At 40.9% G+C, this 23,646-nt stretch overlaps 2 protein-coding genes across 5 annotated transcripts in view; one reads left to right on the top strand and one right to left on the bottom strand.

Moving 5' to 3' along the window:
- The window catches only part of ANLN (anillin, actin binding protein), a 41,300-nt gene extending 23,601 nt beyond the window's left edge, over nt 1-17,699 (top strand). The window contains exons 16-25 of one of the 2 annotated variants that reach the window (XM_054021195.1): nt 284-332; nt 414-473; nt 2,576-2,614; nt 2,977-2,998; nt 3,721-3,833; nt 5,441-5,494; nt 8,882-8,968; nt 12,202-12,309; nt 14,394-14,566; nt 15,045-17,699. In XM_054021195.1, the coding sequence (XP_053877170.1) occupies nt 284-332; nt 414-473; nt 2,576-2,614; nt 2,977-2,998; nt 3,721-3,833; nt 5,441-5,494; nt 8,882-8,968; nt 12,202-12,309; nt 14,394-14,566; nt 15,045-15,168 (829 nt within the window). In that variant the 3' untranslated portion in view covers nt 15,169-17,699. The remainder of the gene's footprint in view (nt 1-283; nt 333-413; nt 474-2,575; nt 2,615-2,976; nt 2,999-3,720; nt 3,834-5,440; nt 5,495-8,881; nt 8,969-12,201; nt 12,310-14,393; nt 14,567-15,044) is intronic. The other variant, XM_054021196.1, reaches the window with a different exon arrangement.
- A 2,141-nt stretch (nt 17,700-19,840) lies between these two features.
- Nucleotides 19,841-23,646, bottom strand: part of AOAH (acyloxyacyl hydrolase) — a 110,504-nt gene continuing 106,698 nt past the window's right edge. For all 3 annotated transcript variants that reach the window (XM_054018509.1, XM_054018510.1, XM_054018508.1), the window contains exon 22: nt 19,841-20,448. In XM_054018509.1, coding sequence (XP_053874484.1) covers nt 20,320-20,448 — 129 coding nt within the window. In that variant the 3' untranslated portion in view covers nt 19,841-20,319. The remainder of the gene's footprint in view (nt 20,449-23,646) is intronic.

Below are 23,646 nucleotides of genomic sequence, written 5' to 3'. Positions count from 1 at the left end.
GTGCTGGAACGCTTTGTTTCTTGAAAACCGGTTCATAGTAGAGATGGAAAAGACTTGACAGACCACCATTCTTGCCTGGAAGGGCAGTGCTATGGTGTACTGATAAAAAAATATCTGCTATTACATTTTATCTTAGATTCACACCCAACACTTTTGACTACTGTAGATGTTGCTTTCAGAATAACTAGTTACTGTGAACTATTCTGTTTTGAGGGGATAACTATTTAAAAACATTACTGGCATTATTAATGCTTTTAACTGTAGTCTACCCTCTTTATTTTAGGCAAGATGTGTCCAATACCTTTGAAATAAATGTTGAAGTTTACCATTTGGTATGTACTTGTCTTTTTATTAAAAGGCCACTTGGGGGAGCCAGGCACTCTACATTTCTCAAATGCTTTCTTGTCTTACAGGTACAGAGGAAAGACGGCACAGGCACTGCTGATAAGAGGAAAAAGTCAAATAAGTCAAAGGTAAACGCAAGAACTGATACACTAGTTCAATAAGAAGGTACACTAGAAGCAATATAAAGCAAGGAGAGAAGAACTGAGCTACAGTCTATTTGTTTTTTTTTTAATTCTGAAAATATTGAAAGCAGATGCAATTTCCTCTTACTGATTTGGTTACCAGGAAGTTTTCTTCATTCACAAAAAAATCTATATCCTTGGCTTTCATCACTTTATCTTTTCTTTTGATCAGTCTGTTTAATGTACTCTCTCTCTCTCTCTCAATCTCTTTCTATTTGGAGTCCTTCAACTGAGTAGAATTGGCCACCTTCACATGGCACTTAACTATGTCAGGTCTGAAAGTTTGTTGTTTTTTCTCTTCTAGCAATTTTGCAAAGTGGCCTGCTTTCCAAGCTTTCTTCTAGTACAAGACACTTTTTTGCCTCTTTGGTAATGATTCTTAGTGTGCTCATTCCCTTCTCTACCTCCTCAGGAAAATATAAACTTCTGTGAGTTAACCTTTGGTATTTTGAAAATGAGTATTTTGGGGAAAGGGCAGCAGTATATCACCACTGTAATAGAACAAAGATTGAAACCTTAACTGTGGCGTTTTTCTATGACTAACCATTGGTAAAGATTACTATAGACTTTCTAGGACAGATGAGACCTGAACTTTGTGTGGCTTAAAAAAAAGGCTAGCTATTTTGGGGGGGGTTGAACCCTCTAATGTAAAACAAAGAACCAAAAGGTTGTCTGTTTCCCCCTCACCCCCGCACTATGTAAATTAGGCTCCTAGGGGACATAAAAGGCTTGCTTGGGCTCAGCTCCTGCAAATGTTGGCCTTTGGATTTCAGTTTTCCTTTCCCTTCAAGTTTTCACTTCTTTTCCCATATAAAGATGATCTTGAGACCTCTTGTGTGCACTCTTCTCTCCTGCCCCCAGTCAACTCTGTGGTAATCTTCAACTGCACAGATCCAAGGTTGGAGGTGTGAAGTACATCCATTCAAAGCACCCAATAGTGCTGCAACTCTTTTAGCTCTGACTTCTGCTGAGGAAGTTGGTTGCAGCAGAGCGAGGAGGAATAATGGTCATTCTTGGTCTGAACCAAGATCCTACTTTTTAGGATCAGTCTTTGCTCATTGAAGGATTTTCATTGTGTTCATAACTCACTGATTAAAAACATTTGAGTGTCTTGCCACTTGCCACAGGGAATGTCTGATTCTCTCTCCCTCTTCCAGCTGATGCAAGTCTGAGATCCTGGGTCCACCTCCCTCCTGTGTGCTATAGTTTCTGGGGTGCTTCAGAGTTTGCCAGGAACCAGCCTTCTTAAAAGCACTGCATTGACTTGTTAGCTGGAACTGCAGTTTTTCTGTTGTCTAGGGAAGGGAGAACCAGGACCATTCAGTAGGTACTTTTCAGTGCTGCTCAATGAAAGTTTGCAGGAGTCAAGTCTTCTAGAAAATTTTCTTAGTTCCAGCCTCCTGGTGATTGGTCTACTGTATCTGCTTTTGATGACAAATTATCTGTTGTATATCTTTCTCCATCAGGATGGACTTGTCTTGTTCTTAATTACTGTTCATGTATTTTTGTTTTAAACTAAACAAAGCCCCAGGTAATATATTTATGTTCATTTGATAAGTTATAACTTGACACTTGTCAATATACAAGAACACAAACATTAGGCACTCACTTACTTACAATAGTATGCATTATTTGATTCTCGTTTCAATTAGCTGCTAAACTTACTAGAGTAACAGATGCAAGTTGTGCTGCTAAATGCACCAAAGATTTGCACATGAATGGAAGGCTTGGATATTCGTTTTAAAACACCTGCTGTCCAGACCCAATTAATGGATACTTTTACATTTCAACAAATGTAAACATATGTTTTCTGCTCCTTGGTCTGTGTATTTTATTACATGCTTCAGTGGAATTATTCAACCTTGGGTCTTAGGTATAGGAAAACAAATCTGGCTGACTCAGGACAAGAATTAATCACCAGTCAGAATTGCTTTAGACTATAAAACTTGAATGGCATTTTTATCATACATATTAAAACTATACTTGGTTTTAACTACAATGTGCAATCTGAAATGTACGTGGCCTTCATGCTGTCTTGTTTTTCATAGGTTATTACTCCAAAGAGATTATTGACATCTATTACTACTGTAAGTACTAGTGTAATACTCTAATGACTTCTGGAAATTAAACTGCCTTTTGTAAAGGCCATGTTCACACATACTGAACAACATTGTTTCCCCACTTCAAACAGCTTGTATCTTCTTTTTCTTGAAACTCGAAATTACCTAGCTTTTTCTCAAGACTTTTCAGCACATAACCATGTGCTAGCTGAGCATTCTAAATACATTAAAAAGGATAAAATTAGTACACATGCTTTATTTTTAAGAGATCTAGAATTTCAAGTGCAGTATTAGACTTAAGACTGTTCTTAATTTACACAAAGCAAGCTTCTAAAATCCGTTGATTTCTCTATATTTTCTTTTCCTAATGAATCTTTCTGTCTTTCCAGAAAAGCACCCTCCTTACACCAGGTAAGCAAAACCTAAACTTCTTGTACCAAGGGGAATATCTTTAAAACGGGGTTGCAGAAGCAATAATAATCACTCAACAGGATTGTCTTGTACTTAATCCCAAGCTAAATTCTCAGTTGGTGAGAGTCATGAAACTGTCAATTTACACCAGTTGAGAATCTGGCCCCAGGTTTACATGTCAGTTATTGCTGAGAATAGCTGAATTTTACTGTACAACTCCAAAATTAACACCTAGCATCCATTTCTCACCTGGAAAAGTTTAAGTAAACTAACACTTGGTTATTCTTTTTTTAACCCATATATTGGGCTCCGTTGCTTTCAACAGATGCAATATCGCATAACATAATTTTGTAACAGTCTTGTTTGTTGGGACTAACTCTGAGAACCAATGATAAGAATGGATTTTAAAGTATCATCAAGGTGCATTTCATTGGTGCTTCTCACATGTCTATATTCCTATCTTTGAGGAAATCCTCTCTACTGTATGGCTTCTCCCCAACTCTGCATAAATGCCCTGTGCCTCTGCTGTTCACAGGGAGGAGGCACAGACCATTCATGCAGAATCAGGGGAGAAGTTGCTAGCAGAAAAAACATCCTTCCCTTTCCATTCTTTCCATCTTTTGCTTAGTATTGTAGTGTGTGAGCCCAGCAACACCTTATATAATTTTGCATGTGTTATGTTGTCTTAACATTTTTTTATTTTTTTTTTTAACCCATCACAGTCATGGCCAGTCCAAGTGGCCCCAATGCTGTGCGCACTAGTAACTTTGTACTTGTTGGATCTCACAAGATTTCCCTGTCTTCAATAGGGAACTCCAAATTTACTTTGGACAAGGTAATGGAACCTATTTCTCACTACTAATTCAAAGATATCCGTGTGCTACTATGAAAGAATGGAATTTTGCCTGGCCTCGTGTTTCTAGGCAATATTGCTACTTAAGATTTTTAAATGATTTTATCTTTCAGACAATAGCACCTGTAGTTTTTAGAGGACTGAAGTACAGGTTTGCAATATAAAAAAATCTAATATTTGGCACCGAGAACCACTGTTGTTGTAGCTAAATGTAAGATACATTAGCATATGGTCACCAATGCATTGTATCCGTTCTAGATCAATGAAATTTATCAGAAGTAAGCTCATTCATGCAGCTCTTTTTAGAATTGGCTGTTTATAGACCATTCTTAAAATATGCCATAACCCGAGAAATAAGCCACTTAATGTGTCTTCTGATAATTGATAAGTTATCTGAATTCCTCTGCACTGAATTTCATTTGGAGTTGACATAAACAAAAAAACCCACCAAAGAACATTCTTACCATGTAAATATAGTCAGGAGTATCTGTTATCTTATGCAGATTTAATTCAGGTACTAATTTAAAACTTTGGTTAGCATCCATGTTCTTCATGATGATGGATTTTTAAAAACTGGAGAGCTGTTGTCAGTAGAACTCGTCTTGTGTAAATATAGCTTTGTCATAGTTACATTCCACAAGTGTGTGATTCTAGAATTTGTAAACACTAACTGCATAACAAAGAGAAAACAGACCCTTCACAATGTAAATACCCTGTTAAACAATTTTATTACTATATGCCAAGAGCTATTCTAGTGGTGTTTGGTTTTTTTTTTTATATTTGTGCAAGTTAACTCTTGTTACTTCAAGAACTCTCTAATAAACTTTGAAGTGTCATTCTGAAGTCTGGTTGAGAAGGATTGGACTTAATGCAATTCACTTTTGGAGTAAGCTATCTTTATAGGCCATGACAGGCTAGGGATTTGCAAACAAGCTTCAGATGCCAACTCTGTTCCCCTTTGATGCTTCCTTCAACTCAATTTTTTTTTCATTTTTGACTTGGGTCTCTTGTGGGATTTGTTCTTGGATTATTAAGCACATGATTTGGTTATTGGAGTCTTCTGTTTTTTTGGGGAAGTAGTGTCTTTTTTACCTTAGTGCTCAGTGCTTCATGTTCGAGTACTCTCCTTTTTTCGGATGGGAAAAGTATGTTGTAGAAGCCATGATGATCATCTGATAGTGTTTGAATGAGTTTATGGGCCAAGCTGGGAAATACAGATTTCCTAGAAATCCTTCTAGGACTATCATGTTAAGCTGTTTAGTTTCTCAATAGCATAAATGCACATTGTTATACAGGAAGAGTGGAGATCTGACACCGCTTATAAGCATGTGACTTTTTTTTTAAAGCTTTAGCTATGTCCTGCCCCTCAACTGCACGGAACTGCTTTTTAATTTGCTTTATACTTCCCCTTATGGGGGCTTAGATGACCACCAGGGTGGTGTTACAAATGCTTCTGCCCTTAATATCTTATAATGCAAGACTGAATGCAGGAGGAGTGAAACATACTCAAATATAGTTTTTATGCTGCTTTTTAAAAAAAACTTCATTTCACACCTAGTCACATTCAGCATATTTATTTTTTTCCCCAGATAAATTATGGAGGGAAGGAAAGAGAGCTACTGGACTTTATGTTCCAGGACAAGGTTGCTATGTTTACTTGCTTGTGACTAAAACTTAAGACACTCTTTTCCTAGTGCATGTTGCTCATGTCTGTTGTTCTAAGCTTCTGCAGTAGTTCGAAGTTGAAATCTTTCTAGAAGGACACTTACAAAGATTCGCCTATAAACTTAGCAAATTGACAAGTGAAATATAATACAACTGAGTCATTTAAAAAGAAATCTCTGCAGTATCAGTCTGTCCAGCATGCTAGAAGTCAAATTTGTTTAAATGCCACCAACGCTTTTTACTTAATACCAAAGCTTCCAAATTTAAAACTGTGTGCCTTTTTTACAAACTAATGCTGTCAAGTGATCCTACTTCCACTTTTCCACACAATTCCATCAAAGGGATAAGGTTAACTGTTATGCTTGTAGGATAGAAGGGATCAGAAAACACTTAGCATCCCACAAATTCTATGGTGTATATAATGATAGCTTTTTTTTTTTTTTTTCTTTTGACTTATCTTGAACAATTTCCGCGTTTCCCCCCCCCCCCCTTTTTTTTTTTTTTGCTTGGTTTAGTTAGAGTTACCATATTTTGTGCCTCCAAAAGGAGGACACTCCACGGGGCTCCGCCCCTTCCCCAAAGTCTCCACCCCCTCCCCTGCTTCCCGCGAACATTTGATTCGCAGGAAGCCTGAAGCAGGTAAGGGGGGTGTGGGGGGAGGAGGCGCGGCCCAGTCTGCCCCCCCCCCCCCCCCCCGGCGTCTCCAGCCTGGGTCGGCTCGGGCCCTGGGGTGCCGGCCACGGGCCCGGCCCCCGGCCGAGCATCCCCGGCCCGCCCAGCACTGCCGGTCCCCGGCCCGCCCAGCACTGCCGGCCCCCGGCACCACACCACTGGCCTGGCACCAGGGCCCCTGGCCCGGGCACCGCTCCGCCGGCCCCCGAACCCCCAGCCTGGCCCGGGCACCGCTCCGCCAGCCTGGCCCCCGAGCACCCGCACCGCCGGCCCCGCATGTCCCGATTTTCCCGGACATGTCCGGCTTTTTGGGATTTCCCCCCGGACGGGGATTTGGAGCCCAAAAAGCCAGACATGTCCGGGAAAATCCGGACATATGGTAACCCTAGTTTAGTTTACTAGGGTCTATAAGGAAAAACAGTGTATTCCTACAGTCAACATGCCAATACCCATGTCAGCATACAGTATTCATAAGCTACAGAGCAGCTCCAGGTCAATCAGTGTTAATGATAGTCCCAGGCTAGCTAACCAAAGATCATGGACTAGAGTTTTCTCTTTATGCAGTTGTCCAGCAAATCTACCTCTCATTCAAGGAAACTTCAACACTGAGGGAGACTTTGTCAAGAGAAGCATATTTCTCCCACACAAGAGTAGGTCTCAAAGAACCCTCCCACACACACAATAGCTGGCAGTAGTCCCCAACTCTTCTTAGTCACTTGATAAATCTCAGTGTCAACTTGTTAGTCGCATGATTAAGGGCCTTCATTAGCTGCCATGCAGCTATATTTGATAACTTTCCTATCATTTACAAAGTAGATGGTAGCTATGATCCTCACTGGAAATGTTATTCTTGCCACTATGGAGACCCTTTCTAATTTAATAAGGGAGCCAGACTGCTTGGTTAAACTAACTTTTAAAGTGGATTTTACTGTAGTTTGATTGAATCTAAGTAACTTTCTCTAGGAACATAGTAAACTGTGGAGCCATGGGACTTCTGTTATTGTAAGCAAAAATCCAGCATTAGTGCTTTTTCTCTCCAAACTATAATAGTCTTTCTTTTTTAAACTGATCTGGTACCTGAAGACCTCCTCTCTGCTGGTGCTCAAGATACATTTGCCAAGGTTTCTCTGTTCCTTAAAGTACCTAGTGCAGGAATAAAACCACACACTTCACCTGGGATAATCTAGTACTCTAAAAATGGTCAGATCGCTTGCCTCTGCAGATGTGCTTTATATATCTGGGCTAAACATACCGACTACCTAAAAGCTTTTCAATTCAAAGAGTGCTAACACTTCTGACTACTGATAAAAGCATGTTTTAAAATGTCATCTTATTTAGGGAGTTTTCCCCTTGATATTTTACATACCCTTACGCAGTAAATATGAAGGGCCTGGTCTTGTTCTCATAGAAGTCACTGGCAAAATTTCTATCAATTGTGATGGATGGCATTGGTTCAGTTGGATGCTTCTTCACTTGATATACACATAAAGTCATCTCGGGGAGAAGGGACTCTTCTTGTATAGTAGTGAGCACACTGGTGTTTCAATATTGGTGTATCTGCTGGAAGCATGGGCTTTTTTGTTGTTATACATTGGATCTCATCAGTAACATGAAAAACAAACACTAGTGAACACAATATTATGTTTCAAAATAACACACTTAGATTCTGAGTTACCAAATCATTCCAATCCTGGAGAGATTCTGTGAACCACTCAACTTTTATTGCAAGAAGTTTTTTCCCCTACAGAAACAGCTTCTACAAGGCAAAATTTGAGGTTTAACAGCTGGTTTGTTTATAAACAATGTATCTGTCCCTGAAATAGAGACCTGTTAATGATATGGGATGATGAAGACTCATTCATTTCTAAATTCTATCATGTTTGCATGGAATTGTTTCAAGGCTTAGCGTTCTAATTACCCTTTAGTTACACAGAACCTACTTATGTCCTAGTTTAGCTAGGTAATGTTTTAATAGGTTATACAAACAACTGTTAAAACCTATATTATCTCATGGCTTAACTGTAATGAATACTCTAACCAAGGTTTTTAGGTTTAGCTAAAAGCCACTATTGGTGGATATATTGTCTTGTGGTGGTGTTTTCCCCTTTTACCAGGGGGCGGGGGTGTGTGCATGTGGGTGGGTGGGTTAAATACATCTGTAAGCAAAGGAGAGTTCAGATGGCATCCAAGTGCCTCCTAATACTGAGGACAATAGATTACGTGAACGTAGCCAAACCTTGAACATTAATCTTTCTAGATGGCTATACAAATAGCATCCCTGCTCATACCCTAGAAAAGTAAGGGCTTGTCTATACTGCGAAGTTAATTCAGATTAAGTTGGATGTGAATTTAAAGTGGAGTAGCTTTTCCTGATTATTCCTGTGCAGACTTTGGGAATGGATTAATCTTATTTGGAATATGGCACTCTTATTCCAGATAAGAGCATCCAGACATGGAGTTCATCAGGAATAGCCCCTTGTGTAATAAGCCCTTATAAGTGGAGCCTGAAGATCAATAACACTTTTGACAGCAAGTGGCTGTTGGCCCTGGTATTTAGGGCCACTCTTCCAATGACAGATGTCAAAACCATTCTTTGCTAATCTCTTAGTGTTGTTGATTTGTTTGTACTGGGAACAAAGCTGTTGAGCTGCATCAAAATTAAATAACTGTTAGGTTTTTTTGTTTTTTTGCAGGTTCCCTTTTTGTCTCCTTTGGAAGGCCACATACATCTAAAACTAAAATGTCAAGTAGACTCCTTTGTGGAGGAAAAAGGATTTTTGGTAGGTAATTTGCTCACTGTTTGCTAAATCACTCTGACTTACATTAAGTAAAACAAGCACATTTATTTTCTTGTCAGTAACCAAAACAGGCTTAATAAATATTCAGGTTGAAATGATTCCACTCTACCCATATCTTTTGATTTAAAGTAAAAATTTGTAAGACCGGTTTAAGATATTTTATTTGCCTAGCTAAAAAGCAGAGCCTATTGAATTTGCAAAGTTGTCTTAGGCTGAAATTGCTTCGTATCAATATTGCCTTTTGATCGACTGATTTATTTTTTTAGTCTAATTGTCTATTTTGTATGGTTGTGCCCAGACATTTTATTGTGATCGCGCCCTTCCATTAATCTCCCTTTGAAGGAGCTAATCTGGCTAGTAAACGACAGTGATATTGGGTGAGATTCTAGAGGCTACTGGAAGCTTTTTTCTGACAACTTGGACTCTTTTTGACCTATTAAAAGCAAATCATATGTAATAGAATGTATTCTGTTTTGTGAACAAGCAAAACATTTTTATTGTACTCATTATGTTCTCCTTCTAGCTTTTGGCTCACAGCAGGCAAGTTACTCTCATTATGTCAGAAACAAAGTGTTTAAAATCAACATCTGTAAAACCAAACCTTAATCAATCTGGCCCTGGTTGTTTAAATGTAGCTGCCATTCCAACCTAGTGAAATGCATTATTACATTTGTATCCAGCAGATGGCACTAAATGTGTTGCAAAAATGCCTTTGCGAAACACAAGTGTCTACTATAATTTGATTAATTCCTAGTCCAAGGTCAGTCTTCCTTTCCTCTCTGTATAGATAAAATTGGAGCTTACAGTCTACCTCTTAGAATCCTCTTCATCAGTTTGATCTGCAAATTATTGCATGCTTAGTTATCTATGCCCCCACTTTCCTTAACAGCCTCTTTTGGGTTAACATTAAACTTCTATTTTCATGTAGTTAAATGGATTGCTATACTATGCTAAGCACAAACAATAATATTTAGGTTTTCAATACACTCTTAAAAGCCTTCGAGAGTGGGCTCTTTTACACTGGCTTCCTGTACTATTGAAATGTGTTGCCTTCTGACTTGCCTAGAAAAGGGTGTGTAATGTGATACAGGAAAACTGCCAATCTTGCCAAGAGAAGTAAATGCTCTGCATAAAGTAAAGAAATACAGGGGCGTAGGCTAGCCCAGTATCTGGTCTTCTAACAGTGGCCAATGCCAGGTGCTTCAAAGGGAATGAACAGAACAGGTAATCATCAAGTGATACATCCCTTTTTGCCAGAAGCTAGGAATAGGCAACCAGAGGCTAGGGACACCATCCCTGCCCATTCTGGCTAAATAGCCATTGATGGACCTATCCTCCATGAACTTATCTAGTTTTTTTTGAACCCTATTATAGTCTTGGCCTTCACAACATCCTCTGGCAAGGAGAGTTCCATAGGTTGTTTGTGCGTTGTGTGAAAAAATACTTCCTTTTGTTTGTTTTAAACCTGCTGCCTATTAACTTCATTTGGTGACCCCCTAGTTCTTGTGTTGCAAGAAGGAGTAAATAACACTTTCTTATTTACTTTCTCCACACCAGTCATGATTTTATAGACCTCTATCATATCTCCCTTTAGTCATCTCTTTTCCAAGCTGAAAAGTCCCAGTCTTAATCTCTCCTCATATGGAAGCTGTTCCATACCCCTAATAATGTTTGTTGCCCTTTTTTCTGTACCTTTTCCAATTCCAGTATATCTTTTTTGAGGTGGGGCAGCCAGATCTGCACACAATATTCAAGATGTGAGCATACCATGAATTTATATAGAGGCAATATAATATTTTCTGTCTTATTATCGATCTCTTTCCTAATGATTTCCAACATTTGTTCGCTTTAACTGTCCTTGCATGTTGAGTGGGTGTTTTCAGAGAACTATCCATAATGACTCCAACATCTCTTGAGTGGTAACAAATAATTTAGACCCTATCATTTTGTATGTATAGTTGGGATTATGTTTTCCAATGTGCATTACTTTGCATTTATCAACATTGAATTTCATCTGCCATTTTGTTGCCCAGTCACCCAGTTCTGTGAGATTCCTTTGTAACTCTTTGCAATCTGCCTGGGACTTAACTATCTTCAGTAGTTTTGTAACATCTGCAAATTCCCCTCCAACTTCTTATTTAAGCTTACTTGACTCCTCACTCAGCCTATTGTAACATGGCCAAATTCTACATATTAATATGTTAAGTTAGCTTCTGATTTTTGTGTAACTGTGATCGGTTAACGTTTTTAATTACTCCTATATTGCACTCTTACAGTTGCATTTTGCTGAACCTTTTCAGCCAATGTCTGTCCTAGGTCAGTAGTTTTCAACCTTTTTTTCATTTGTGGATCCCTAAAACCATTTTGAATGGAGATGTGAACCCCTTAATTTGAGTCATAATCTGCGGACCCCCAGAAGTCCACGGATCACAGGTTGAAAACCACTATTCTAGCTAACACTTGAAATGCTTGCAATTCAGTGCTAGAATATAAAATGTTTATTAAAAAGTTTCTTTTAAACTAACTTCTTAACTTTTTGTTTTTTGAAATATTGGGGGTAGCAGCACTCTAAACATAGGATTAACTTCTAGATTGCAGATGTGTTTTTAAAAAATAAAAAAGGTCCATTTGCATTTCAAAAGCTTTTTCACACAATAAAGCTTATTACATTAATGGATGTGAGGTCTGTGGAAGGCAACCTGGTGTCACATCATGGTCATTACAAATGCCAGCTCTTAGCAGTGAATCGGATCTTGTGAAAAGCCCTATATGAGAATTAAGTATGGTGAGAAGACAAAGCATGTTTTAATATTATGGGGAGGGATGGGAGGAAATGTCACATATATAGTGAATTCTAAATGCTGGTAGTGGCCAATCCTATCCTCTGGTTGCTAAATGCATAGGGACACCATGACACTGCCAGAATTCAAAACCTCAGCATGCTGGGTGCTGAACTCTTGAAAATCTGTCCTACTGTGTCTAAAGGCAAGCTCTAGCCTCTGATTTACTACAGCCTTGACTATATATACAAATTGAATATACTAATATCATTAAAGCGGTATGCTCCCTGCGCTCTTCCTGCAAAACAAATAAACAACAGTGGTTGATATAAAGGTGCTTATACCAGTATGATTAACCAATGTAGTTTAAACCAGGATAAACTAGGTGTGTAGAACATGTCTAAGTCACACAGGTCACTTAATTTTTCTTTTTAGACCATGTTTGAAGATGTTAGTGGATTTGGGGCTTGGCATCGGCGCTGGTGTGTACTTTCTGGAAACTGCATCTCTTATTGGACATATCCAGATGATGAAAAGCGAAAGGTAATGTAGTTTATGATCCACCTATTATATTGCTTAATATGGGGGTTCTTAATCTGCAATATTTCCCAGTATCTGTTTTCCCTTAATCCTGCATTCATTTTTTACTGATGCAGAGTTAGTCCTTAGAAATCTAAGCTCTTAAAGCTTTTTGTGGTAGGGTGTGCAAGATAACTCTTCTCTCAATTTGATTCTGTATAACTCAGGACAAAAATGGAGAGTCAGATCCTGAAGTTGGTAGCAGTTTCCATGGTAGTGGGGCATGAGATCCTCATTTTCTCTATTTAATTTTCAAGATTTAAAGCTTTTTCTGTTCGTGATCTTGTCTGATGATGATGTGTCTTGTTGTTCAATTTAAAAGAGGTGATGTAACATCCCCTGCCTATGGAATTCACCAAAACATGTTACAACTAAGGTGTGTAGTTTTGCAGCTCCTTAATATGGTTGAGTATGTGGTGCTTAAACACATATCTTGTCGACAGTTTGAGTTACTCTTTAGCTAATGGCCCAAATCAGAAAGATTCAAGAGGGGTCCAAATCAGTCTGGTTTTACATGTGTATGTAAATGTTTTCAACTCCTGAGGGCTCCCTTCAAGGTGTTTTCTGACTCATTTAGGTAGTTTACCATTAAAAGATTAATTTATTGTCAAAGCACAAATTTCCTCTTAAACTTCTGGGACAAACACTGAACCTCTTGGGCTTTCTATGCCAGTCCACATGCATAGATATAGCATCTCCCTGTTAGCAGAAGAAGACAGTACACTGGCCAGGTTTGCCATAATGTATCATATACTCTTCCTCCCTGCTGGCTGGGAGAGATTATACTCTAATTTACAGCCTGAAAGATGACTTGGATAGGAAAGTTCTCTGTACCTTGCTGTCTAAGGAGCTTTGGGATTGCTTCCCAAACTTCCTTGTATCAAGTCTTCCAGGTTGTATCATTGCCTCTTTCTAATAACTGTGGGCAGGGCAGCTATGGTAATAGGTAAAGTTATTAACAGCATGTAATTTTTGTTGTAACTGTTGTTGTGCCACTGTTCTTCCTGTTGGCCTATACACAAGGTCTTATGTATATCATGGCAAGAACTCCTAAATTTCGTAGCAGTGTTAACTTACTTTATCGCAGTCTTTCATTCCCCACCAGAACTATGGCTCCTGTAACATTAAAATTTGTCAATGATTACTTTAAACAATAGGTCGTCTTAGGTTGGCCTTTCTAAGAACACATCTCCACAGTTGTTTCAGTAGCCCAGCTCAGAACCTTCTTCTCCATGTGTCAAGGGAAATGCCTTAAGTGGCTCATCTGCTCGGCTTGTGAGCCCTACCCTTCTTGTTCTCATGGCTCCCTACCTGCAAACCTAAACTACAGCTCTGCCTCTGTGGAACAGTGCAGGGATCGTACAATGTAATAAAACTAATTTTCCTTATACCAAATCCTGTGGCTAATCATGCTGTGCACTAAAACGAATGGTACAGTTTACATCTCAATGCTACTGTTTCAGACTTTCAGTAGATTTGGGCAACCATCACTGCATCAGTTTTGGTTCATACTTCCAAAGCTATCTTTGTGACTAATGAGTAGGTTTGGAAGGATTTGATTTTTGTTAATAAGTGTCAATTTCATCTCTCTCTCTCTCACACACACACACTTTTTTTCCATAGATTATAGGTAAAGTAAGAAAAGTGCTATTTGAGAACATAGTTTGATTTAAGGATATTTATTTTGTATATTTTTGACATGTGATGTTGACAATTGTCATTCAATAATTGTCTGACTCCTTCCCCTCCCCCATTATGTCATTCAACTCTGAAAATTTAAATAGATGCTGGAGCATAGTTCTGTAGCAAGTGTTGAATTCTGCAGCCATGGAGTACATGGCAGGGTAGGGCTTGCTTATTCCACTGTAATATCTTTAGTCTCCCACTCCAGATGTGGCTGTTTCAACTTTTGGGTGAAGTGAACCCTGTTCATGTATGGGTGGAAATCTGTTCTGGGTTCACGTAATAGGATACCTTTCGGCAAACAGTGCTATTTAGCATTACAAATCCTGTTTGCTATAACCTGACTTTTTTCCACTAACTTTCAGCATCCTATGGGCCGGATAAACTTGGCTAACTGCACTAATCGTCAGATTGAACCAGCCAACAGAGAGTTCTGTGCCCGACCCAACACTTTTGAGCTAATCACTGTCCGACCACAGAGGGAAGATGATAGAGAGACTCTGGTCAGCCAATGTAAAGACACTCTCTGTGTTACCAAGTGAGTGAATACATATGACTGTCTTGTATTTTAAAGTGTTGTAACCTTTCTGCAGAGTATTAGGGTTGATATTAACAGGCGATGATGCTGTTGATCTTCAGAATTTGAATAGGACCATTATCAACTGCTATGTTAAGACACTGAGTGGGTTAATCTTGAGCCATTTTGTTTAGTTCTGTTTTGCTATTCTGCTCGTATCCAGTGTTGTGAGAATGAGGAACTGCAGCTCTCATTTTGAGAGCAGTACTAGTGTCATGTAGTTTGTCTGAAAGCACTTTGCATAGCTATGTTTTGTGTGGCAGACTTAAGTTTTTTTTGTTGTTGTTTTCGTTTTTTTCTTTTTTTTTCTGAGCTCTGCGTCTTGATTGGTTGGAGGATTAGCAGGACTTTTTCAGAAGGGTGGTTGGCCTTAGTGACTTGTATGGAGAGTGGGAAGGATATAGCAACAGATCTTAATTAATTGCCTTTTTTTTTTAAGGAACTGGTTATCTGCTGATACTAAAGAAGAGCGTAACCTTTGGATGCAAAAACTCAACCAAGTTCTTGTTGACCTTCGTATGTGGCAGCCTGATGCATGCTATAAACCTATTGGAAAGCCTTGAAACTATGAGGAAAATTGCCATGAGATTTTATGTACAAGAAAACAAACACAAACTACATTATAAATCCTTTTTTATATATAGGATTGTCTAAGGTCCTCTGGGTTACTTATTGTACTTTGTGCTTTCAATCTGGAAGAGTATGTGCCATTCATTATACAGGACTATATTATGCAGTATTTGTATTTCTCTATTAGAATTTTAACTGATCTTTTTTTCCTAGCATTAATGCGTGTGATAGGAAGCAATTAAGTTCTTTGACTGTGCTAAATATTAATATAAACTTCCACTTTTTGGAAATCTATACAGCTTAGTATGTTCGCTTAAAATATCAGTTTCTTTTGAAACAGCTAAATCAGGACTTAAGTTTATCACAGGAAATCAGAAATTTCTTGTAAAACGCAAGTGTACTAGTTAACTGTATTTTCCTTAAGGGAACAGCTACTCATCAGAGTACACACAGTTTATTAGGTAGGGTGCTGAAGCAGGAAGGAACTTCAATGCTTTGAGGTTGTTAGTAATCCTTCCTTAGGCAGAAAAGTTGCCAGTTTTGTGCACTTTACAGCGCGCAGTATAAACTTTCACTTGTGGAAACTACTTGTGGTCAGAACAAAAAATGTACAGATACATCCATAACAGTTTCTTACATTCTTAATCTTGTCTGCCATTTCTTATGGACAAGTGCATGGCACACGCTATGTGGTTTACAGGAGTTGAATTATGTATGCGGTATGTTGCACATTTTCATAGAAATAAAATGTCTTGAATATTTTACTAGGGTTTTATAAATTTAGTTTCAAACTGCCCTAATTGTGGTTTCTGAATCTCATGATTTGTACAGACTATAATTCTCACTATTCCGCATTTGAGCACCAGGAAAATATATTGTTAAATTGTTTTTTTTTTTTTTTTTTTTTTTTTTATAAAACTCAACAAAGCTGCTATATACCAACTAATACTTTTCTGGCCATAAGTGATACCATAGAGTTGGCTGTAAGTGCAGGTAAAACTCTCTGTACTTCAGGCCATCAGTAAAATGGCAGAACTACTCAGTTAAAGTCCAAATATGCAATGTTCACAAGCTTTCCACCGGGCTTAGTGTAAAGTACTATAGCACCACTGCGAGTGCTGTAATGTATTTTAAATTGCTATAAACTGTTAAATTTTCACCCTTGAAACACTAAATTCTGTCACCCATACCTTTTTCATCCTGTCATTTTGTACTATCGCTCTTGAATCTAGCTTTTTTTGTTGTCTTTAAATATTTCAGATTGATGTATTAAGATTTATTTTATTCCCTTTATGTAAAGAATAAAAACACTGAGTAAGCTTCTCAGAAATGGGTTGTCTGCAGTCATAGAAGTAAACTTTGGATTGGAGGGGGAGAAGAGTGGCTGTGAAGGAAGTGCATAACATTTCAGGACTTCTAGTCCATATACAGATGGTGGATTGGGTTGTGCTCAGTGGTGGGGAAGACTGACTCGTATTAGAAAACCAGCTGCATTGTTGATGTCTGGCCCATACCATATTATTGTCTGGTCTGTTTGATATATTCACTCCAGTTCAGTGGTCAAGTAATCATGCTACAGACCTCTACCCTCTTGGCAACTTCATCAGACACCAAGTGTTGGGTATGGAGACTAGCGGTGGTCCAACCTGGGCAGGACTGAAGCATGTTGACAGGGCAGCATGAAGCTTGTACTTCCACTGTCTATGCTCTATCTGGATAGAGGACTTTAGGTGCATAAACTTGGAGACTATCTTCTTTCACAAGTGAACAGCTTCCAGAAAAATTGCAAAGAAAGTCTCTTGGCCACCAGTGATGGACAACTCAAAACATAAGCAATGCTCAAAGCAGCATCAAAGGAGACCTCTCAAGTTGAGGGTAATGGAGCTGATGACATATGAAATGTAGGTACTTCAGAATCTGATGTGAGTTACAGAAAACTGCCCTCCCTGCTTTTATTTTTTTATTAGGCCTGTGTATGTGAATTTAAATTTTATTGAAATGAAAACTTTGTACTCTATTTTGAGCTTCTGACCACTTCATTTGCATGCTGTTCACGATCAATCTCTTTTTTGAACTGCAAGCAGTCCAAACTCCTGAGCAGCTTAAAAAGCTTCTGTTGCCAACATAATTCCTGCACAGTGATGGGTATATTTGATGTCTTGCAGCTCTAAAGCTAGAAATGGGTTCTTTAGCCCAACAGAAAGCCAGGGACTCCCATCCTTCTAGTAGCAAGTTTCCAGCCCTACTAAAACAGCAAGAGATTGGATCCAAAGTTTCATGTGTATGGAAGTGTTTTAAAAACTTTGGAAAACAGATCTATTGAGTAGGTCTTATTGTACAAAGGGAGCTTAGCTTTATAGGTGGAAGGATAAAAGAATGGTGCATTTCTAAATTTTAGTCTGTAAATACATGGTGCACTCAGATCCCATGACAGGCTGATGTGAGAAATGTCTTCTCAGAGTTTGGACTTCCTGCCTAACTCACTCAGGGTATTAGTCAATAAACCTGGGTGATAAAACACTTATTCTCATGTGTACTTTGTGTGTTTGTAAATTGTAACATGCGGTTTTGCTTGTGTTTTAACTAAATCTGTTCCAACGTACTTTGAATCTGGGCTGCTGACGGTAGCACCTCGGTGGGTGTGACGAGGACTGAGGGGGGAAAAAAGTGGTTTAAATGGGAATTGATATTTTAATTTTTTTACTGGTATTAGTCTATTTAAGTGTTTGCATTATAAGCTTCTGTGTAAATCACCAGACAGGAAAGAGATTATTCGAGTGAAATGCTGGCTTCCAACAGAAGGTGTTAGGTCATGTCCCACAGGAAATGCACCTTGACTCCAGACAAACTATTCGCCAACATCAGAGGAGAAAGGTGTTTTTGATTGCTTTCTTCCCACCAGCTAAGTTTGCAACTCAAAGCAGGTGGTATGGGAAGAATACAAAGCCCTAACACCAAGGAACTGTAGCTGTCTGTTGCTTGAGGGCCAGGTTTTCTAGGCATAAGAAAGAGCCCCTGTGTTTAGCCTGGATTAGATATAAGGGACTTTTATATAGCTCACATGGGTGGCATGTGACTCCCACACTTGGGGAGGCCAGGCTGGAGTGCTGGAGGCTCTCTAGAAGTGGGGGTGGGGGGGGACCCATAAGTGCCTGGACCATGGCCCTACTCCCTGTCCCACCCATGCTCCACCCCTACTCTGTCCCAGCCCCCATTCATGCTCGCCCCCTCTTCCCCTGAGGCCTGCCCACTGCTCATGCCCCTTCTGATCCTCCCCCAAGGTGCCCTGCCTGCCACCTGTACCTCTTTTTACACCATCCCCGAGTGGCTGCCCTGCCCCTTCCTCTCTGCCCCCATCCCCCTACAGTCCCGTCTCTCTCCCCAGCCCTGCCTTTCAAGGACTAAAAAGGTATGAGGGGAGAGAGGAGAAGACGTAGAAGGGGCAGGAAGAGGTGCAGCGTGGGTGGGGCCATGGGTGAAGAGTGGGCTGTGGGAGCAGGGCTTTGGGGAATGGAGTGGGTGGGGCCCAAGGGAGGTGTGTTGCATCCTGGTGGGGAGGCTTAGCCTCCTCCAGCCTATTATACCCACAACTGCTTATTAGAGAAGCTTCTATTACCTTTAGAAACCTAAAACTAACGCATTTGTGTTTGTCAGTGGTACTCGACCTGTGGGCTGCATGTGGCCCAATTAGCACATTGCTGGGGGCCCAGCTGCGTGCTCAAAAAAATTCAGTTTCCCACTCTGGTCTGGTGGGTGGGAGGGCGACAGCCCAACGCTGTCAGAGGCAGATTAAGGTTTTGTGGGTCCCTGGACCAGAGCAAGTGAGGGGACTCTGCCCCTTCTCCTGTGGCCCCTGCCCCTGTTCCACTCACAGTCCTGCCCCATTCTGCCCCTCTCATCCTGCACTTTTCTCCCTCAACCCCCCCTGCGGCCCTGAGACCGGAGAAGCTCTGTTTCCACCCCCCCATCGCCGCCATGGCCCCGGGGCTGCAGCGGGAGTGAGACTGCTCCTCCAGTCCTGGAGCCGTAGCCACAGTTTGGGCGCTGGGCTTCCCCCGGCACTACTGCCGAGGAGTGGGTTAGGGCACACCTTTTCCTGGGCATGGGCCCCCGTCAGCTAATCCACCAATGCATGCAGTCCTGCTGGAGCTTTCCTGCCAGCAGCGAAGGCGAAGCAGCCCCCTGTGGCAGGGGAATAGCTCAGCAGTCCAAGGTAGGGGGCCCTGCTGGGTAAGGGGGCCCTGAGGGATCCTGGCCTGGGCAAGCCCTGCTCCTGCGCCAACCTGGCTGATCGCGTCTCTCCTGAGGGGCCAGTGTGATCCCCAGCAGACAGTCACCTCCCAGTGGGGTGTGGGAGAGGGGTTGGTGGGGGGAGGGGGGAGGCACTGTGTTGGGGCTGTGGGAGGGCTGGGTGGTGTGCAGGGTGCTGTGCAGTTGTGGTGGTGGGAGGGTCTGTAGAGCCATCTCTTGGCGGGGGCATAGGGAATCGGGGTGGGGGTGTTGTGCTGGAGGTCAGTGGTTTTTTTTTCCCCAAATGCATAAAGGGTTGTCATGATGGACCCTACTTACTATCAATGGGGGCAGGGGAAACACCTCTGCCCCATCAGCTTGCCTTAGTGCTGCCAGGCAAATCAAAATTCTGTTTCATAGTCATCCCTGGCACATTTTTAATAAGCAAATAGCAGTTTTAATAATAGATTGAGAAGCCACACTAACCATTACATACAATTTATGGCAACATCGATGAGTTTTTGTTTGATTGGATTAACCATTTGAAGTCATCCACAGGGAGATCACCGAAGAAATCTGAGGTAGGCTTCTTCAATTTACTAGAGGCAGAGAAAGCCCTGTTGTGGATTTGCAAATTGAGGTGGTTAAATAGTCCTGTCGGCAAACATCCATTGATTCATTTTCATGACTCTATACAGAACCAAAGCTAAAGCCTAGCTTACTCACGTATGTGGCTTTGCAGATGAGATACAACACTTTTTGGAAAGAAGGCTTTTACCTCATCTATACAGGTCTTTATAGTGCTCTTTATACTGGTGCACTGGCCAAAAGAGGCTGGCTTTGTTTCTTTTCTCTGCAGCCTGGAAGACACTAGTAAGAATAAACAGTGCTGCATGGCTCAGGAAATGTTGAACTCAGTGTCCCCCTTGATCTTTGAAAATATCTTCAATCTGTTTATTGAAGGGATTCTCCTTTCCAAGCACATGGGGCCATTCGCTTAGTGCCTTCTGCCAGATAATGCGTGCCCCCAGGGCTGAAGTAATCTGCAAACAGTTTACACAAATACGGTCAGTTTCTTACTGGTTTTTATTTGTATTACCGTAGTGCCTAGGAGCCCTCAGCGTGGAGCAGTACTTCATTGTGCAAGGTGCTGTACAAACACAGAACAAAAAGACAGTCCCTGCCCCCAAGAGCATTCACTTTGATGGGCAGAGTCCTGCTTTCCTTACACCTGTGGGTCAGTTCCACTTAGACAGTGAGCAGGTGCAATATTTTTCTTTTTATGAGGAAGTAAAGCAAACCTGGAGTAGAACAGAAGAGATGGTACTGCTGGGGCAGGGTCATTCAGTCCAACTCCTAGGCAGAGCAAGGAGCTGGATGGAAGTGGTGTTCCTGGTATGAGATCTAAGATGCAATTGACCTGAGGAAAGTGATTGGTCTTTGTAGTTGGAAGCAAGCTGGCAGCACATTTAGCTGGCAGCCCTTCTTTTTGCAGGTTTTTCTAAGCTTAGATTAAACAAACACTTGAATGAAACTGTTTTGTTCAGGCCGCTCATCAGGGAAGGAAAGTAATCTAGGCTGCTTGTACATGTAGACAGCTCTATGCAGCAGCTACTTAAAATTCATTTTCAGATGTGCTTTCAGATTATTATGAGGTATGGAAAAAATGGATAAATTGGCTGCAAGTCTCAAGCAGAGAATCACAGAAGTGTAGGACTGGAAGGGACCTCACTTGGTCATGTAATCCACTCCGCTGCATTCAAGGCAGCATAGTCTATTGCAGGCTACAGCGTCAGAGCTGCTGCCTTCAAAATGAGCTGCTATTTCAAGCAAACAAACTGGGCCTGGTTTTTCAGAGGTAGTGAACACTCAGAGGAGCTTTTCAAAAGCACCTACAGGATTTAAAGCAATAATCTGTTGAAAGTCAAAGAACTTTGTGTGCCTGAATCTGTCAGGTGCTTTTGCAAATCCCTCTTGCTCCCACTGAAGTCAATGGGAAGTGCAGGTGCTCAGCCCCTCTGAAAATGAGACCCATTAGTTCTAGGTTCAAATCAAGCCTGGAAGTGCTAGTTCACAAGTTGATTGCCAGTCCCTTTTGCATGAAGACAGCATTGATTGGTTACATATGTCTTAATTAGTCCTGTCATTAGCCCAGCTCCTGTCTTCCCACAGTGCTTTCTTAAACACTGTAGAAGGGCAAGAGGGTGATTGATAAACAGTATAACTTCAGTGCAAAAAACCCAAAAAAAAATCCTTAAAAAAAAAAAAAAAAAAGGCAGCTCTATCTCAGTCTGACTCTTCTGTAATGAAAGTTCTTTCATATGCAGTTAATGCTTTTTTTTTAACTTATTTCTGAGCTACAATTCTACCTCTTCATTTTGATTATACGGTTGTTTTACTTTCATCTCAGAAGACTCACTGTTGCACTGATTATAATTACAAGACTAAAATAGGACTAACAAAGCCATTGCATGAAAGATGAGGGGACCAAATTGCTTGTCCAACACAGATGTTTCAGAATAGGCTCAAAATCCCAACTCTTTAAAACAAAAATCTCCAAAGGATTTTTTAAAAAATGCTGTACGTTTGAAAGGTACTTTTAATGATGGCCCAGAAGACTGACGTCCATTTCTTCACAGAACAGGTGAACGGAGGCTAGCATGAGTGTCTCTCTGTTGTCTCGATGATTGGGGCAATCTGTACAATTTATGAATTCTGTGTGAAACTGAACTCTGTGTACATGTCTTTACCAAGCTGCAAACTTCATTTTAACTGCAAAGGCTAGTTGCCTTCGCTGTTGCCTCTTTACCTCCGCAGTGGACTGAAATTCTGAGAGGTACAAGGGCTGACAACAGAGGATCATTAACCTAGGCTGTTCTACATCCACCATCCTGGGCAACAGGTTGGCTCTCAGTGTGGACACTGATTTATCAGGGGAAAGAACACTTGGTACCTGCTAGTGGTTTGTGATCACCTGTCAAGGCTGCTCCTTAAGTCACCTATCCAAGAGATTGAAAGAGCCATGGGAAGTTTGGGCAGGAGAGGAGAAGGAGATGGAGCAGATGAGGTCAAAGGAGACAAGCTGAGAAAGAAAGCTCAGTTGTTCAGAACACAAATGATGGCTCCCCTGAATGGTTTGGGGTGGTGAGGAAACTGGGACAGGGCAATGAGGGTAGGTTATTTTTGTGTGAATCTGTTGGTGTCCTGTGCTATTAAAGAGAGAGCAATAGTGTATTAAAGCCTGGGGTCTAAAACTGCAGGTTGAGGTTATTACAGGAGGGTTGTGAGCTGTCAGCCTCCACCCCAAGCCCCACTTTGCCTTCAGCATTTATATTGATATAAATTAAAAACACTTTTTTATATATTTAAGGGGGGGGTCACATTCAGAGGCTTGTTCTGTGAAAGGGGTCACCAGTACAGAAGTTTGAGAGCCATTGTGTTAAACATGTGCCACATAGGGACTTTGCACAGGATTCTACCTTATCCCATGCTCCTGGAGCAGGTAAAACCAGAAGGTTCACAACTTCAGGTAGAGTTTTGGGTGAGGTTGTTTCAGCTGTCAAGGTGGGTAGTAATCTGAGGGCTGTACACTGGTGCCAGAGATTGGGCAGTGGGCCTTGTGGTCTAAGCTCCCAGCAGGGTATGTCAGAAGGTCTGCACCTCTCACATGTGCCTAGGGAACTCATGGTAGTGACTGGACTTTGTGGGATCGGGTGTCTGAGTCCCCTCTCCGCAGTGTGGTGAGTGGCCAAGATGCGGCACTCAATTGATCTGACATCGTGGAGCAATGAGCTTCAACTCTGACCAAAAAGGCCACTGGGGATGAGAATCTCTAGCACTGGGTCATTCTTGGCTTTCTGCAAAGCCAACAACATTATCAGTTCTACAGGGGTTTGTAGACATTTGTCTGTACCTAAATGGGTAAAAAGCTCACCAACTGCATTTTACATGTGCTACCATGTACTTGCCAGATGAGCAAAGACCCAGCAGGGTTAGATGTCAGCCAGGAACCTACAACTGCAGTGACCTTTTGCAGACCATTAGTGTACTTTTCTAAAAAAAGCAGAGTATCTGATTTCAATGGGGGCTATGCCAATTTACACCAGTGGGGATCTGGCCCTGCATGTTTATTTAATTTTTTTGTCAAGCTGCTCTGAGCTGGGGCAGGGTACATTTCCCTTTAATTTTAATTACATAACTTGTCCCCATGTCATTTCAGCTTTGTCTTTCTAGTTCAAATG

Source organism: Malaclemys terrapin, chromosome 2 (assembly GCF_027887155.1).
Source record: "Malaclemys terrapin pileata isolate rMalTer1 chromosome 2, rMalTer1.hap1, whole genome shotgun sequence".
In the NCBI taxonomy this organism is placed as follows: domain Eukaryota; kingdom Metazoa; phylum Chordata; order Testudines; family Emydidae; genus Malaclemys; species Malaclemys terrapin.
The sequence above is the reverse complement of the archived record's forward strand: the minus strand, read 5'-3'. Positions and strand labels throughout refer to the sequence as shown.